This window comes from Neomonachus schauinslandi, chromosome 1, assembly GCF_002201575.2.
Source record: "Neomonachus schauinslandi chromosome 1, ASM220157v2, whole genome shotgun sequence".
Taxonomy (NCBI): domain Eukaryota; kingdom Metazoa; phylum Chordata; class Mammalia; order Carnivora; family Phocidae; genus Neomonachus; species Neomonachus schauinslandi.
The window spans coordinates 211,339,974-211,357,304 of NC_058403.1; the positions used below are offsets into that span (position 1 = coordinate 211,339,974).

At 57.2% G+C, this 17,331-nt stretch overlaps 2 protein-coding genes across 2 annotated transcripts; both read left to right on the top strand.

Moving 5' to 3' along the window:
- Positions 1–3,038: 3,038 nt before the first annotated feature.
- Positions 3,039–5,556, top strand: LRG1 (leucine rich alpha-2-glycoprotein 1). The gene is made up of 2 exons (XM_021705397.1): positions 3,039–3,141; positions 4,090–5,556. Exons 1-2 carry the CDS (start codon positions 3,089–3,091, stop codon positions 5,099–5,101), a joined length of 1,065 nt encoding a protein of 354 aa, XP_021561072.1. The 5' UTR covers positions 3,039–3,088; the 3' UTR covers positions 5,102–5,556.
- Positions 5,557–6,861: 1,305 nt separating this feature from the next.
- On the top strand, positions 6,862–13,696 carry PLIN5 (perilipin 5). The gene is made up of 9 exons (XM_021705393.1): positions 6,862–6,935; positions 7,471–7,583; positions 7,955–8,030; positions 8,473–8,668; positions 9,513–9,595; positions 9,956–10,136; positions 11,103–11,302; positions 12,808–12,927; positions 13,130–13,696. The coding sequence occupies exons 3-9, from the start codon at positions 7,971–7,973 to the stop codon at positions 13,658–13,660; spliced, it is 1,371 nt and encodes a 456-aa protein (XP_021561068.1). The 5' UTR covers positions 6,862–6,935; positions 7,471–7,583; positions 7,955–7,970; the 3' UTR covers positions 13,661–13,696.
- The last annotated feature ends 3,635 nt before the right edge of the window (positions 13,697–17,331 follow it).

Here is a 17,331-nt window from a genome sequence, read left to right on the forward strand (position 1 = left end):
TATTTTTATTTTTTTTAAAGATTTTATTTATTTATTTGAGAGAGAGAATGAGATAGAGAGAGCATGAGAGGGGGAAGGGTCAGAGGGAGAAGCAGACTCCCTGCTGAGCAGGGAGCCCGATGCGGGACTCAATCCCAGACTCCAGGATCATGACCTGAGCCAAAGGCAGTCGCTTAACCAACTGAGCCACCCAGGCGCCCCCTTCCGAGGATTTTGAGCAGACGGCGGGATCTGATTTCACTTTAAGAGATCTCTTTAGCATTATGCCTCCTTTGCGGTTCACACTCCCTCCTTCCCACGCATGTCCGTGGGGCACCTGCTGCGTGCTGGGCTCTAGGGTCTGGGTTATCTTTACCTGCACCCAGGACTTCCATCACGCCTGGCCATGGCCTCTTCTCCCTGGCCCAATCTCTGAAGAGTTTTGTCTCTTCAAGCTTTGAGAATGAATATGAGTTCTGTCTTGTGGACACATAGGTTCAGAGACACTGAACAGTGTCTCTGAGTGCCCACTGAGCAGTGGACAAAACAGATGCGGTTCCCCCTTGTCCTGGGGGAGATTGTTAGTATAGTAAACAAAGAAACACAAAGCACCGTGCTGACATCTCTTAGCTCCTCCCGAACCTGTGTGTGTCCGTTTCTTCAGCCTTATGGAGAGAGGTTTGATGTACAGCATTGTGTAAGTTTCAGGTGTGCAACTCAGTGATTTGATGGGTGCAGATATTGCACTAGGATTACCACAATAAATCCATTACCTCCTGTAGTTCTCTGTGTAAGTGATGAGAACATTTAAGAGCTACTCTCTTAGCAATTTTCAAGCATATAAGGTTACTGTGTATAGTAACGGTAACTATAGTCACCATGTTGTACATTACACCTCCTGGATGTACTCATCTTAGAACTGCACGTTTGTACCCTTAGACCAACATCTCCCCATTTTCTGCACCCCCCAACCCCTGGCAGCCACCCTCCTGCTCTGGGTTTTGGGTTTTTTAAATCCCATATATAAGTGAGAGTATACAGTATCTTTCTCTGCCTGACTTAATTTCACTTAGGGTAATACCTTCAAGATTCAATAACATTGTTGCAAATGGCAGCATTTTCTTCTTTTTTTTACCTTTGAATAATATTCCAGTGTGTGTGTATATCGCATTCTTTCTTTCTAAGATTTTATTTATTTATCTGAGAGAGAGAAAGAGAGCGAGAGAGTGAGCGAGCAAGAGAGAGAGCCTGGGCAGGGTGAGGGGCAGAGGGAGAAGCAGACTCCCTACTGAGCAGGGAGCCTGATGCGGGGCTTGATCCTAGGACTACAGGATCATGACCTGAGCCAAAGGCAGATGAAGGCAGACGCTTAACCGACTGAGCCACCCATGCGCCCCTTCTTTCTTTCTTTCTTTCTTTTTTTTTTTATCGCATCTTTATCCATCCATCTGTCAATAACACTTAGGATGTTTCCATGTCTTGGCTATTGTGAATAATACTGCAAGGAACAAAGGAATACATGTGTTTTTTCTAGTTACTACTTTGTTTTCTTTGGATAAATACCCAGAAGTGGGATTGCTAGATCATATATCCCTATTTTTAATTTCTTGAGGGACCTCCATACTGTTTTCCACAGCGGCTGCACCAATTTGCTTTCACACCAACAGTGAAGAAGGGTTCCTTTCTCTCCACATCCTCACCTACACTTGTTATTTCTTATCTTTTTGATTCTAGTTATTCTGACAAGTGTGAGGTAATATCTCACTGGGGTTTTGATTTGCATTTTCCTAATGATGAGTGATGTTGAGCACCTTTCATGTACCTGTTGGCCATCTAGATGTCTTCTTCGGAAAACTGTCTCTTCAGGTCCTTTGACTATTTTGTGGGTATCTGTTTTGTGTGCCTAACTCTATGGATCTGTTATTCTGTCGACGTGCCCTGCCCTGCTTTGTCTGTGTCTCTGTGTGCTTCTATGTATTTACACCTGTCTCTGTTTTGTATCCTATCTGTGTATTCATGAGGATATCCATCTATCTTTCTTTATGCCTGTCATGGTCAGCCTGCATGTGTGTCTCTGAACCTATGTGTCCACAAGACAGAACTCATATTCATTCTCAAAGCTTGATAGAGACAAAACTCTTCAGAGATTGGGCCAGGGAGAAGAGGCCATGGCCAGGCGTGATGGAAGTCCTGGGTGCAGGTAAAGATAACACATCACACCTGAATTTTTAGAATGCAACAAAAATGAAAGCACTGAATAGTCAAATCTGTGAGATGCAGCCAAAGCAGTTCTCAAAGGGAAATTTGTAGCCTCCGAATGCATTTATTAGAGAATGAGAAAGATCCTAACCAACTGAGCCACCCAGGTGCCCCGAGAATGAGAAAGATCCAAAACAAACAGCACATTAGCTTCAGATGAAGAAACAAAGAGCAGAAGGGACCCTTGGAGACTGAGTTCAACTTCATGGATATGGAAACTGAGGCCAAGAAAAGTTAAGCCACTTGCCCAAGATCATAAAATAAAGCCATTCCTAGCAGAGCTGGGAGCCAGGGCCAGGTTTTGTCCCTCCCAGGCCATTGTTCAAAGACCATGGAGACTTTTGGCATCGCTTACTTTTGAAATCTAATTTCTAGAAATTATTTCATTTTTTCAAAAAGGCCAACAATACATCATGAATTCAAGACAAGTGCTTTTTGTTATCTTCATTGAGCTTCCTGGTTGCTCAAATTTATTGCAAAGAGTATCTCTTGCTTAAAGAGCTGTCCCTATCCCCCAGGAATGGTGCCTTGCAAACCTGACCCTTGATCCCCCGATTGGGGGAAGCAGGGATTCAGCCCCAGAGATTCTTGGGTGCCCACCCCCCAAAAGCAGGAATCAGGGGAATGAAAAACTGGGTAGAAGCAGGACGAGAAGGGAGCAAGCAACCCCCCTCCTGCCCTTCCCCTGCCAGGAAGCAATTTTGCAATTCTGACCACTCCCTTTCCCCTGCCTGGCTCAGGTCCAGCCATTAACGGGAACAGGATGTGGGTGAGGACTTCCCTAGGGTGGGTGGCCCTGCTCCCAGTCCAGGCAGGTATAAGCCTACCTGACCAGGCTAAGGGAACACAGATGGAAAAGAGAGAGACCATCATGTCCTCTTGGAGCCCAGAGCGAAACCAGAGGTAAGTCCCCACCCCACCCATTGGTAGGCAGAACTGGATGCTAGACATTTCTGTCTGATGCACTGAAGTCAAAGGGCTAGATGTAGATCTGCAGGCTGGAATAGACCGACAGGCTGTAACTATAGATAGACATGCTCTCATACACACACTCACTATGGAAGTCTCAGGTGCTCCCCGGGCCAGACAGAGAGTTGGAGTCTCACCAACACCTCCCAACCAACACCCCATCAGAGGCCTGCTGGAGGGACCAGGAGGAGCAGAAGCCCCAGCCCTCCAAGGAGTATGGTGCCAACTGTACACCACCCCATCCCAAGGCCAAATGCCTGTCCCAGATCTGCACAAAGCAGGATGCAGTTTTCATGTTCAGAGTTCCTTTTGGAGCCCTAGATTGCACCCGAGCACTTCGGAGCGAGATGGAGCTGCAGCTCCATCAGAGAAAGAAATGTAACCTTGTTTGGACGGAAAAAGGAGGAGGCCAGAGAGGAAACCTTGGGGAAATCAGAGAGAGCTTCATGGGAAAGGGAGCATTGGGGCTGGGGCTTTGCAGGATAAGTAGGAGTTCACTGGCCCTGCCTTCAAAATGTGGAGCCAGGGAGATAAGAAATGACCCAGAAAACAAGCTAGAACAGAAGAAACTAGAGAGAAATTAGCAAATTTGACTGTAAATAATTAACAGTCCATTGGGGCTGGGCTGGCCATGAAGAAGGGTAGCATTTATGGATCAGACTGAGAAACTCAGTTTTCAGAGCTTTCTGTAACAGCAGCTACTTCGGGAAGCTGTGGGAAGGTGAGGGTGGAAGCCAGGAGAGGAGCAGGGGATGACTGCACGAGTCCGGGGGAGCCATGAGCTGGCATGGTCCAGGGTGCTGGAAATGGAGACAAGAAATAGTTGGCAGAGTCTGGGGACACTTTCACCAAGCGAGGTGTATTTTCTGTCATTGCCTGCAGCCCAGGAGGCCTGAGCTCCCATCTTTCTAGAACACTGTTCCTGCTGCTGCTATCTGTGGCCTCAGCCCAGGATGTCACCCCAAACCGTGACACCTGCTTGGTGTTCCAGTCGAGCAACGGCAGCTCCGTCTCCTGCCACCCACCTGCCAAACTCCCTCACCGCTTCCCAGCTGACACTGTCTACCTGGCGGTGGAGTTCTTCAACCTCACCCAGCTGCGGGCCGACACCCTCCAGGGCACCTCTAACCTCCAGGAGCTGCACCTCTCCACCAACCAGCTGGAGAGCCTCTCGCCCAAGTTCCTGCTGCCGGTGCCTCTGCTGAAGGTGCTCGACCTAACCCGCAATGCCCTGACCCAGCTGCCCCCAGGCCTCTTCCGAGTCTCGGCCGCTCTCCACACCCTGGTGCTGAGGGAGAACCGGCTGGAAATCCTGGAGCGCTCGTGGCTGCAGGGGCTCAAAGCCCTGGGGCATCTGGACCTATCCGGGAACCACCTCCAGACACTGCCCCCTGGGCTGTTGGCCAACTTCACCTCCCTGCGCATCCTTGACCTCAGCAATAACCAGTTGAAGACTTTGCCCTCTGACCTTCTGAGGGGCCCCCTGCAGTTGGAAAGGCTGCATCTGGAGGGCAACAGATTGCGGGTGCTTGGAGAGGGGCTCTTGGCACCCCAGCCAGACCTGCGCTACCTTTTCCTGAATGACAACAGGCTGGCCACGGTGGCAGCCGGCGCCTTCCGAGGCCTGCAGCAGCTGGACATGCTCGATCTCTCCAACAACTTGCTCACCAGCGTGCCCAAGGGGCTCTGGACATCCTTGGGGCAGCCCACCCGGGACATGAAGGATGGCTTTGACATCTCTGGGAACCCCTGGATCTGTGATCGGAACCTGGATGACCTCTATGGGTGGCTCGTGGCCAATAAAGACAAGATGTTCTTCCAGAATGCCACACGCTGCGCTGGGCCCGAAGCCTCAAAGGGCCAGACGCTCCTGGAAGCAGCCGAGTCCCACTGAGGCCTGGGGCTAGGGTGGGGAGACAGGCCTGGCAGCACACTGCACGGTACTTAGCAAATAATTCACCTTCGGCTTTCCAGAGCTGCCAGGATCCGCTTGGCCCAGGCTTCCCAAAATGCACGCTGGGCTCTCCAGCCTCCTTGTACCCTCTTCCAGGAACGTCTTTCCCTGGGGGCAGTTGGCTGGCTCAGTCTGTGGAGCACGCGACTCTTAATCTCAGGGTCCTGAGTTCAAGCCCCACATTAGGCATGAAGCCTACTTAAAAGAAAAAAGAAAAGAGAATGTCTTGCCCTGTTTTCCAGATCTCTTGGTCTCCAGGCTCCCTCAGCCTGCTCGGCCTCCCTCTGGCCCAGCCCTGGCTACACTAGCGTTGTCTCTATCTGGTTCTGCCTCCCCCACTTCGGGGGGCTCTCCGAATGCAGGGCCTGGGGCTGGGTTCCCTCGTAGCCAGCATCGTTCAGTTTGTGGTCAGACCCGAAGAGTTAATAAATAACTGTGGAATGGAATTGGAAATACGAGAATAATTCACTGTGTTCTGAGCATCTCCCAGGTTGACTTCCCAGTCCTCCCCAGAGGAAGGAGAAGGAAAGAAGAGGCCTGACCCAGGGCCTGGGGTGCAGGACATGAGCTTCCAAAGGGATGGCAGTCGGGATCTGATGGCCCGCGGCTCCTCCTCCCTCTCCCCCCATCCAGGACTTAACTGGAAATAAAACACTGACCGTTGCCCGGAGTGTCATTTTACCGGTGGATTCCTGCCAGAGCTTGTGTCCTGGGGAAGGTTTAAATTAAACCGGATTGCTTCAGGTCTCCAAACAATTTGTCATGCTGGCCCGTGACAACCCAGGGGGATAGCCACCCAGGGCAGGCCTGGGCAGGCTGGGTGGAGCCGAAGGCTTAGGAGCCTGGGTTCTTCCAACTCAGAACCTTGGGCCACCTGCTGACACAGTGCTGGGCATGCTGGGAGCCAGAGTCAGATTTGGGGGGACCCCTGGGTGTTTGGGGAAGGCTCCCTGGAAGAATGGTCATGCCCACGTTGGTGGTCATTCCAGGAATGACGATGAAAGCCAGGGAGGGGCCTGGAGTCTGGCAGAGCGGGGTTTGAATCGGATCCCTCAATTTGCTCATCTGTAAAATGGGGATCCAAGGGAATGAGCCGGCCTGAATCCTGGCTCAGTTTAATGGCAGATTTTTAAATTTTTATTATTTTATTTTATTTTTTAAGATTTTATTTATTTATTTGAGAGAGAGAATGAGATAGAGAGAGAGAGCATGAGAGGGGGGAGGGTCAGAGGGAGAAGCAGACACCCCGCTGAGCAGGGAGCCCGCTGTGGGACTCGATCCTAGGACTCCAGGATCACGACCTGAGCCGAAGGCAGTCGCTTAACCAACTGAGCCACCCAGGCGCCCATGGCAGATTTTTTTAAATAACAAGAAAGACCTTGAGGACTTGCCCAAGGTCACTCCTCGCCGAGGCGGTGGGGGCTGTGATCGTCCTCCACTGTTTCGGCGGCAACAGCAGGGTGACGGGTGGCCAAAACTGGCCAACGGAAGTAGCTCAATCCTGGGGTATCCAGCGTCCTCAAGTTACTATGACAACCGCGGAGCCCCCACCCCACCCCCACCCCGAGCCCCAGGGAAGCGCGCGGGGTGGGGAGGGTAGGCTGGGGCCCCGGCCCCGGGACACGCCTCCGCACGGCCCCTCCCCATTGGTCAGTCCCCGAAGGCCCCGCCCCGCGAGCCGCTATAAGGCGGGCGGGGCCAGCGGTGGGCGGAGACTGGAGCCCGAGTCTGGGGTCCGCAGCCGCACTTGGGGGCCGTGGCTGCGCGCGCCCAGGTGAGTGCCAAGCGGAGGGCGTCCAGGAGAGCCCCGCAGATTTGGGGGCTCCAGATCAGGTGGGCGGGAGAGGATCCAGCGGCGTGAGATGGGAGGGGGATGACGGGCCCCGAGCAGGTGGCCGAGACCCTTGGCCCAGTTGGCTGAAGCTCAGGACCCAGTTGGGCGGGGACCAGAGCTCTGAGGGCACAGGGTGGGGATAGGGAAGAACTGCGAGCGGGAGTCTCAGGTCGAACTCGCCACTCTGAGTCTGCTTAGATGAGTGGCCTTGGAAACACCATGGACCTGCTGGCCGCCTCAGTTTCCCTGTCAGTCTGTGGGTTTATTGGGATTCCGCGGCTACCACCTCCACCCCTGCAGCGGGCTGCGTGTGCAGTTCTGTCGGGGAAGGGTGAGTTGGGGGGTGGGCAGGGGCAGCAGGGACCTCCTCTCCTTTGCAGAAGAGGAAACAGCTCAGAGAGGTGTTTGGAGGCACTTGCCCAAAGTCACCCAACAGGTAATGGCAGGATTTGAACCCAGGTCTTTCTCTCTCCAGAGCCCATGTTTGAATCACTACAATGTCCCCACCTTGCCAGGGCTCTCTAGTGTGCACCTACTGTGTGCAGAGCTCTCTGCATGCATTGTCCGTGTCCCTCACGACACTGTGAGGTAGGTATTATCATTACCTTATTTTTTTAAGATTTACTTATTTATTTGAGAGAGAGAGTGCGCGTGTGCAAGTGGGGGAGGGGCAGAGGGAGAGGGAGAAAAATCTCAAGCAGACCCCCTGCTGAGCGCACAGCCCAACACAGGCCTCACGACCCTAAGATCATGGCCTGAGCTGAAACCAGGAGTCAGATTCTCAACTGACTGAACCACCCAGGCACCCCTATCATTACCCTATTTTGAGGAAACCGAGGCCCCAAGAGAGAACAATACTTGCCCAAGTCACAAAGCCCAGAGGGACAGAACCCAAGGCCTGGGCAGGCCCCAGGAGGGCTGGTGTGTAGAGGCCCCTCTCACTCTGTCCTGCCCCTCAGGGTGTTTGCAGCAGGCATGTCAGAAGATGAGGCTGCTCAGCCGCCCAGAACCAGCTCGTGGGAACAGAACCAGCAGGTGAGGGGCCGCCCCTCCCACGGAGCAGGGGCACAGGCGGGGGTGGGGGGATATCCCTTCTGGGACAGTTTCAGAAGGTACCCCCTCTCCTTCCTATCCTTGCTGGACCATGGGTGGCACATCTTCCCCATTTCCCAGAGGGGCACAGTGATGCCCGGGGCAGGGAGCGTCTCTCCCCCGCCCCCAACCTCCGGGTCTCTGCCCGAGACTCTGCATCAGACCCTGCTCCCAGCACTTCACGCCCGTTGCCTCCGTGAATCTCCAGCCCTAGAAACCCATTTTACAGATGGGGAGGCTGAAGCCCCAAGTTACGTGTGCAGTCCCCCCAACCCTCTTGCCCACCCCGTCATCCTGGCCCAGAGAGGGCAAGTGGACTGAGGTGTGGCCGAGATCCCCACCCCCAGCCCCCCAGGGGCCACTCTGATGCCGCCTCTTCCCGCAGAACGTGGTGCAGCGCGTGGTGGCCCTGCCGCTGGTCAGGACCACGTGCACCGCTGTCCTCGATGCTTACAGTGCGGCTAAGGACAGGCACCCGCTGCTGGGCTCCGCCTGCCGCCTGGCTGAGCACTGCGTGTGTGGCCTGACCACCCGCGCCCTGGACCACGCCCAGCCGCTGCTCAGCCACCTGCAGCCCCAGCGTGAGTCCCCCAACCCAGCCCACGACCCTGGGTCCTGTGGTTTGCCCCGCTGGCCCGCCCTCCATGCTCTGGATGACATGCATGCCTCCGCCTGACATGCTCTGGAGTGGACCTGCTGAGTCGGGACCTCCTCAGTCTTACCTATCGTGTATGCCGTTTGTCCGTCCACCCGCCTGTACCCCCATCCACCTGTCTCACCCTCCCCCAGTCCTGCCAGCGCCATCTCCCGTTCTCTGCCTGCCCGGCCCCCGCTCCCCATTCTACCTGCATCCCTCTGTGGTTGGATCTCCTGGACCTCCGCCCTTAGCTGTTTACCTGGGGCCCCCCTCTTTCTGTCCCCGTTCTGTGCATCTTGATGTCCTCCCTTGTTGAGGGGCCTGACATACCTCAGGTTCCTCTGCCTCTCCACCTCCCTCCCCGTCTACCTCTCTGTCGTTGCCCCCACATGTCCCGAGCCCCACATGTCCCCACACTCCTGGGACCAGCTGAGGGGTCCAACCTGGCACACGGATGGGGGGAGCGGAAAGACCCTTGGCTTCACGTCTGACCGAGGAAGGGGGTCACCTGAGATTCCCAGCTCGGGGCCTCCCCAGCCTCCTCCTCAGCCCCTTTGGGTGACCTTGAGCCTGCTCGCTGGGGTGTCTGAGCCGGGCATGAGCGAGGAGTCACCTTGGCGCTGGCGGCAGCCCTATGGCAGGGCTGAGGCAGGGAGGGCAGTGGAGGTGGGGTCCAGCCTCGTGCCCCACCCACACCCTCAGGGCCCCCAGCCCCTCGTAGGGTGGCCCAGGCCTCCGTCTACCTCTCCCTACCTCTCTTGCCCTCACTCCCTGCCTCTCCCCTCCAGTGGCCACAGTGAACAATCTCGCCTGCAGGGGCCTGGACAAGCTGGAGGAGAAGCTGCCTTTTCTCCAGCAACCTTCGGACACGGTACCCTGGGGACCCAGGGAGGGGTGGAGGTGGGAGGGAGCAGCGCAGCCTCCCCTGGGACCAGCCTGGACACCTGGGCCAACCAGACCAGGGGTGGGGGTGCTGAGTCAGGTTTCGGTCCAACTCAAAAAGCACCAGCCAAATTAAAATAATCAGCACCCGAGTTTATCGAGTGCTTAAGATGCTGGTTGGGGCCCATCATCCGCTCAACAACCCTTTGGGGGAGAACTTTTCTTTTCCTCCATTTTATAGAGGGGAAATTGAGGCCCAGAGCCAGGAGAGGACCCCTTGACACCCAGCCCCCGGGAGCTGGGGTGAGAGAAGGGATGTCAAAATCTGGAAGGGGCCCCCTCCCACCAGGTGGTGACCTCGGCCAAGGATACGGTGGCCAGTGGTGTGACGGGCGTGGTGGGCCTGGCCGGCCAGAGCTGCCACTGGAGCGTGGACCTGAAGCGCTCCATGAGCCACGCTGTGGATGTCGTGCTGGGCAAGTCAGAGGAGCTGGTGGACCACTTCCTGCCCATGACCGAGGACGAGCTCGGTGAGGCCGGCACCCTCCCGCCCTGCCCTGCCCCTGAGTCCTTCTGCCCAGTCCACACCCCTGGAGGTGACGGATCAGAGAAGTCCGGGACTTGGGCAAGGCCACCTAGCAGTTCATCAGGAAACACCAAGCTGGAGCCCAGGCCTGACGTCCCCATCCATGTCCATGGCCCCCCAACCCACATCCTGCTAGGAATCAGACCACGCAGACCCTAAGAGTCTACAGGGCTTAGAGATTTGAGGGCGCTGGCCTCAAACTGGCCTAGGCAGCGCCTTTAGAATGTTTTGCTTCATCGCATGCATTTAACCGTCAGATTGTGCCCTCCAAATCCTGATTTGTGGCCTGTCCTCAAACACTAAACGCTCGGGCTAAAGGGCATCTGCCCTCTCCCGGGGCGCCCGGCCGGCTCGGTTGGTGGAGCGTGCGACTCTTGATCTCGGGGCTGTGAGTTCGAGTCCCATGTTGGGAGGTAGAGAGGCCTTAAAAAATAAAATCTTAAAAAAACAAAACAAAAACAAAATGCACCATTCTCCAACTTTCTACATCTTGTCTCTGTCCCCGGAGGCCATCTGACTTCTTAACCCCTGCTTTAGGGCACTAGAAGAACGTGTGGAGGCACTCCCTCCTCCATGGAAAGGCTGCAAGGCATTTATGAAGCACCTACTGTGTGCCAAGCACTTGTAGGATATTCTCCACAGACCGTTTGGTAGAGGGGTTAAGAGTGCCTGGGTTGGAATCCTGGGTCTGCCTCTTGCACACCATGGGACTTCATCCCCTTTGCCTCAGTGTTCCTCATCTGTAAATGGGGCTAATAGTAGTGCCTGCTCATAGGGTTTGGGGCAGGTTAAGTGAGTTGATATTGGTAAAGGAAAGTTGGGAGCCCGTGGGCTTGTCAACCCAGAAGGAGGGTGAGCGGATGTGGCAGGGGTGGCCACGCTGACCCCCTCGCCCGTCCCATCCTCCCAGCGGCCCTGGCAGCCGAGGCTGAGGGCCCGGAAGTGGGCTCCGTGGAAGAGCAGCGGCGACATCAGGGCTACTTTGTGCGTCTGGGCTCCCTGTCAGTGCGGCTCCGCCACCTGGCGTATGAACACTCCCTGGGGAAACTGAGGCAGAAGAAACACCACGCCCAGGACACGCTCGCCGAGCTGCAGGAGACGCTGGAGCTGGTGAGAGCCTTCTGTCCACTCCCGCGCCGTGATGCAGACCAGTAGGCACGGCCTGAGTGCCAACCGAGCACCTGGTCCCAAGCTGGTCTGAAGGGGGAGGCGCAGCCGAGCTCAGCTTCCTCCAGCCGTGCGTGTTCAGCGCTGGGGCAGAGCGGGGACACGGGGCGGGGGCAGCTCAGGGGGGTCAAGGCTCAGCCTGGGGAGACAGGAGGGGGCTTCGTCCCGTGAAGGGAGGGGAGTAGGAGCTAGAATTTATAGGCAGTTAAGGTAGCTCAGGAGAGAGAGAAAGTGCCCCTTCCCTTGCCCACCTGCCACCAACCCCAATCCTCCCCAGCCTGTAGGTTCTCGCCTCGTCCCTCACTGCCCATCCCTCCCTGCTCCAAAGGAGCACAGCAGCTCCCATTTAACTGAGCTTGGTAAGTTCAGACGCCCTTAACCTGCTCCTCCTGCTGCATCTCCACCTCCATCCTTCCAGGGGCTCCAGTCAAAACCCAGGAACAGCCCTCGCCTCCCCTCTTCTCCTCTGCTCCCACATCTTGCACATCAGCGGGTACCCCAGTTCTGCCCACAGCTCCCCCTTCTCTTCCCCCCACCCAGGTCCAGCCCCCATAGAACTGCACCTGGTCCATCCTGGACCCCATTCTGTCCTCCCCACAGCAGCCACCAGAGGGCGCATATGAGCCCCTGAGTCTGTTGATGTCCCTGAGTGCGATGTCCTCAAGGTCCATCCATGTTGTAACAGGTGCCAGAATAGCCCTTCCTCTTTAAGGCTGAATCATATTCCAGGGGACAGATGGACCACAATTTGTTTCCATTTATCTTCTTTTTTTTTTTTTTTTTTTTTAAAGATTTTATTTATTTATTTGAGAGAGAGAGAGTGAGAGACAGAGAGCATGAGAGGGGGGAGGGTCAGAAGGAGAAGCAGACTCCCTGCCGAGCAGGGAGCCCGATGCGGGACTCGATCCCGGGACTCCAGGATCATGACCTGAGCCGAAGGCAGTCGCCTAACCAACTGAGCCACCCAGGCGCCCTCCATTTATCTTCTAATGCCTACTCTGTCCGGGGCACCGAAGGCACAGCGGCCCCCTCAGGACACTCACAGTCCAGTAGGGGGATCAGGGTCAGGATGGAGAACACGCCAGGGGCTGTAGAATCTGCCCAGCCAGGAGGGGAGGAGGGAAGACTTCCTGGAGGAGGAGACATCTACATTGAAACTTAAACTGGAGTGAACCAGGCAGGGGCATGGGGTGAAGGGAAGTGTGTCCCTGGCAGAGACCAGCACGGCCGAAGTGAGTCTGAGCTTTAGGGGACCCACAGGTCGCAGGGTCTGGCCAAGAGCAGAGGAGAGAACGGGCAGGTGGGCCAGGCTGAATTAGCGGGCGGGGAAGGTTGCAGGAAGAAGATGTTCTCCAGATGCTTATCAAGACCAGATCTAGGCTAGGGTCCTGGCTCCCCCGAGCCCCCAAGTCCTCCAGCTCTGACCACCACTGTCCCCATCCCCTCAGATCAACCTCATGCAGTGCGGGGCGACACCCACTGCCCCGACCCGCCCTGGGAAGGTGCACGAGCTTTGGGAGGAGTGGAGCCAGCGCTCCCCAGAGAATGGCCGCCGGCGCCGCAGCCAGGTAGGGTGGTGGGGAGAGGGGGAGCAGGGGGCGTGTGTGCGGGCGTGTTCTGGATCTGCCCAGGGTCGCCAGGGGCCGGGCTCCAGTTGTCTCAGTCCAAGTGCTGAGCTCAGCTGTTTGGAGTGTGCATGGAGAAACTGAGGCAGGGCGCTGGTCCCGGTGGGCGCCCATCTGGGTCGCTGAGGCCCCCCCTCCCCCACAGGCAGAGCTGGAGACGCTGGTGCTGTTCCGCACTCTGATGCGGGAGCTGCAGAGCACAGTGGACGCGCTGGAGACCAGCGTGCGGGGCCTGCCCCCAGGCGCCCAGGAGAAGGTGGCCGAGGTGCGGCGCAGTGTGGACGCCCTGCAGTCTGCCTTCGCCGACGCCCGCCGCTTCAGGGATGTGCCGGCCGCCGCCCTGGCCGAGGGCCAGGGCAGTGTGGCCCGGGCCCACGCTTGTGTGGACGAGCTGCTGGAGCTGGTGGTGCAGGCCGTGCCGCTGCCCTGGCTGGTGGGGCCCTTCGCGCCCATCCTCGTGGAGCGGCCTGAGCCCCCGCCGGACCTGGAGGCTCTGGTGGACGAGGTCGTGGGGGGCCCTGATCGCCGCTGGGCTCACCTGGACTGGCCGGCCCAGCAGAGAGCCTGGGAGGCCCAGCACGGGGACGGGCCAGCCCTCCCAGAGGACATTCCCGAGGAGGAACCCACCCCCCCGAGCCGCCCCAAGCACACCCTGATGCCGGAGCTGGACTTCTGACCGGATAGGGCCGCGGGGCGGCAAGCAGGAGGCCGCCTGTATCCCGAGATCCCTGCTGCCCCCTAGTGGCCATGCCTCTGCACTAACAGCCCGTGCTGCCGCCTTGGCCCAGGGGCAGGGTTGGGGTGGGGGGCTGAATTCAGAATCTCAGACCCTCCCCAATCCTTCCCTTGGACATATGGGGGCTGGAACCCAGTCCAGGTCCCACTAACCCCAAGCTGGGTTCATCTGTCTGTGGCCCCTGTCCCTGCACCCCCAGAAGCAGATCAAAACTCCCCCCACAAAAGCACACATTTTGCCCAATGGCTTCTACTTGGGGTTTTGAAAAGTGAGCACCCTCCTTCCCCCACACCTTGTACATCCCGGCCTGAGGGGTCCCCGAAGATATCCAGCTGTATCAGCTGGACCTGCCAGATCCACTTGCTTTGCCCTTTGGGGTTTGTGCTCCAACATAAAGGTGCTTTGTGTTGTCCAAAGGCCTGTGACCTCTGTTCAGGCCGGGGTGGGTCTTAGTTGCAGGGTGCTGGGGGCCTCAGGTGTTTGTCGGCTTGGCAGAAGTCAAGATTGGAGATTCGAAAGCAGTGAGAATGCCTCTCTGACCGGCTTGACATCCGTCCGGAGCCCCACCACTAGCACCAGGCCCACCGGGGTTAGGCATCCAGATGTAGCTTCCTGGGATAGAAGCTATTCATACTTTAGTATAAATGAGTTTCTTGGAAACTGCAGAGAATAGGATCAGAGGGAGGAAGAAGTCAGATGGGGCAGCCCCTCCTATGCCAACCTCCTAGACCTGCAGGGCCTTGCTGTGATTTCTCTAGCTGCACTGGTCAGGATGGGGCAGACAGAGGTAGGGGAAGGGCCACGGGCCAGTCTCTTGGGGGCCTGCCCATCCTTTGACCGAATTCTTAGCCGCCCCTCAGGCTCCCCTGTGGCTGGGTGGGGTGTTAGGAAACCACAGTGTAATGTGGTGAGGTCAGGGTGGCCCCTGGCTTCCCTAGGACCTGGCCCAAGGGCAGCTCCGGGAGGCTGAACTACCTCCCACTAGCCAGATTCACTTCCCTGCCCCTGCTCAGGAACGTCCATGGATCCCACTCACCCTCAGACCAACTATCCAAACTCCTCACCCTGGCATTTGAGAACTTCTGGTTTCATCTGGGAAAATCTGGGCTGCATTCCCACCGAACTGTGCATATTCCCTTACCACCGGGCCTTTGCCCAGGCTGTGCCTGGAGTCCTCTCCCAGCCCACCACCCATCTCTTGGACACATCCGACCCACTGTCAAGCCCCAGCCCCAATGCCACCTCCTCCAAGAGGCTTTCCCTCACTCCGCCCCAGCGGGAGGGCTCCAACCCTCCACAGTTCACGTTCTTGGGACTCCAAGCCCCTTCTACCTGGACTTAGAGCCATAGGCAACCTTGCCTTCTCTTCCCCCGCAGGGCTGGGGGCTCCTGGAGGGCCGGGTGGTGAGGATGGGCAGAGTGGCACACGGGAAGGGCATTTTGCAGAGGGAGGCTCGGGCAGAGATGTGGCAGTGGGGAAGTCGGTGTGGCAGGAACAGAGGGAAGGGAAAGCTAATGGACTGAGGGAAAATCTTGGAGTTGGAGCAGTAGATAAGGCCCTGGGGTTGAGTCTCAGCCTGGCCCACAACTGGGTGGGCAAGCTACGTGCCTCATCGGAGCCTGGTTTCTCCTCGGGGCGGGGTGGGTGGGGTGGGTATGAACGTATCGAGGCGACCGCGCTCAGTTCAGGACCTGCCTCACGCTCAGGAGCTGCCATTCACTTATTCGTGTGTTCGGTCGACAAACACATACAGTTGAGCACCTGCTGTGGGCCAGGCGGGCAGCAAACCAGATAAAAGTCCTGCTCTTTGGGACCTGACAATGCAGCTGGAGAGAAAGACAAAGAACAAGAAAACCACGTAAATTATTTGTCTTAGTTTTAGTAGATGATGAAAAATATAAAAGGGATGGAGGATGGGGGGCGTGTGAGGGTAGGAGGAGGGGTGTGTATTTTTAAATAGGAGAAGGGGGTGGAAGAGGACCTCTTGGAGGAGGTGACACATAAGCGAAGACTGACGAGCATTCTGGGCAGGAGGCATGGGCCGTGTGTGCAAAGAGCCTGGGGCAGCACCAGGTCTGGTGTGTTGCAGGAACAGTGTGTCTGGAGCAGAATGAGTTGAGGGGAGAGAGGGAGGAGGGAGGACAGGGAGGTGATAGGGGCCAGGGTCGTGAGGAGGACTAGGGTTTCCCCCAGGGAGGTGGGAGCCCTGGGGGGCTGTGGGCAGAGGAGAGTGGGACCTGATTCGGGTGTTTACGATCACTTTGATTGTCTTTGCTGGGTTCCTCTCCCCTCACTGTGCTGTGGCAGCCTGTGGGAAGGGGAGGGGCACACCCAAGGTTTCCCTCCTCCCCTGCCACCTTTGGGAAGCGTTGGCTGAGAGGACGGGAGTTCTGGAGACATCCCCATTTTGTTCCCCAACTGTTTGGCAAACACAGTGATGGCTCCAAGGAGATGACCTAGGGGTCATCAGGCTGTGTCTGAACGCTCTCTCATCCCAGCTCAGTGCCCAGAGCCACCAACGGGGTCTGCCCCGTACCCCCACCAGCACGTAACTGGGATCCCTGTCCCAGGAGCGGGCAGGGGGGAACCTTAGCTCGGGGAGGGTGTCATTCCTCTGCTGGCCTGTGTACCTACCCACAGACAGCCCACTCGGCACCTAGGCTCTGGGGCTGGGTTCCAATCCTGTCTCTGCTACTTTCTGGCTCTGTGGCCTCAGGCACAGGATGCCTCCTCCAGGCAGTCACCCTGGGTTGTCCCAAGCCCACCAGGTCTGCATCTCACTCCTAGGATCCCCTGGCTCTTTTGGCACCCTGTATCCATCCGCATTTTGGCCCTAATTTATCAAGGGAAGTCCCTCCTGGAGAGTGACGCATCCCCTCCCTGCTCAGGAGAGACCCTGTTCCTCTCTTCCTGCCTGGACAATGCTAAGCTAATGTTTGTTGAGTACCTGCCGGGTACCAGGCACTGGGGTAAACAGGTCACGTGCTTGATCACACTTCGCACTCAGAGCTGTCCTATGAGTTGGCCCATTCAGCCAAATGTTTATTAGATGCTGAGTGTGCACCAGGTACAGATCTATTGCAGGAGAGATAGCTGGGAACAAAATGGGTCTGAAGGAGGAGAGGGAGGGAGCTGTGTGCTGTCGGCAAGGGCCCTCCAGGTAGAGGGAACAGCATGTGCAAAGGTCCTAGGGCAGCACCACGCCTGGTGCGTTGGAGGAACGGCGAGGAGTCCTGTGCACTGGAGCAGAACGTGCGAGGGGGAGAGAGCTGGAGGAGGTGAGAACAAGGAGAAAACAGGACGTTGTGGGCCACGGAGAGGAGTCTGAAGGGTAAACTGAGGCCCAAGGATGTTCAGTGGCCGAGGGGTCCCAGCAGAGCGGCGGGGAGCATGCCGGCAGTGCCTCGGGGGCACGGGATGGCCTGAGAATCCGTCGGCCCGGTGGGGGCGGGGGCCGTGGGCAGAGGCCGCCTGGTGCTGAGAGCAGGGGAAAGGTGCTGGGCCCAGGGCCCACGCAGGGCAGGGCGGCGGCACGTGACTGCCCAGGGCCCGCCCCCCCCACCCCCGCCCACTGGCTGCCCGCCCCGCGCCGGCCAGGCCTGCCCCAGAC

Excerpts from the sequence above, each read along its gene's own strand:
- LRG1 (XM_021705397.1), top strand. The coding sequence starts at position 3,089 with ATGGAAAAGAGAGAGACCATCATGTCCTCTTGGAGCCCAGAGCGAAAC. Across the intron at positions 3,142-4,089 it reads AGCCCAGAGCGAAACCAGAG|CCCAGGAGGCCTGAGCTCCC; the intron begins GTAAGTCCCCAC and ends CATTGCCTGCAG.
- PLIN5 (XM_021705393.1), top strand. The coding sequence starts at position 7,971 with ATGTCAGAAGATGAGGCTGCTCAGCCGCCCAGAACCAGCTCGTGGGAA. Across the intron at positions 8,031-8,472 it reads CGTGGGAACAGAACCAGCAG|AACGTGGTGCAGCGCGTGGT; the intron begins GTGAGGGGCCGC and ends CTCTTCCCGCAG. Across the intron at positions 11,303-12,807 it reads TGCAGGAGACGCTGGAGCTG|ATCAACCTCATGCAGTGCGG; the intron begins GTGAGAGCCTTC and ends CCATCCCCTCAG.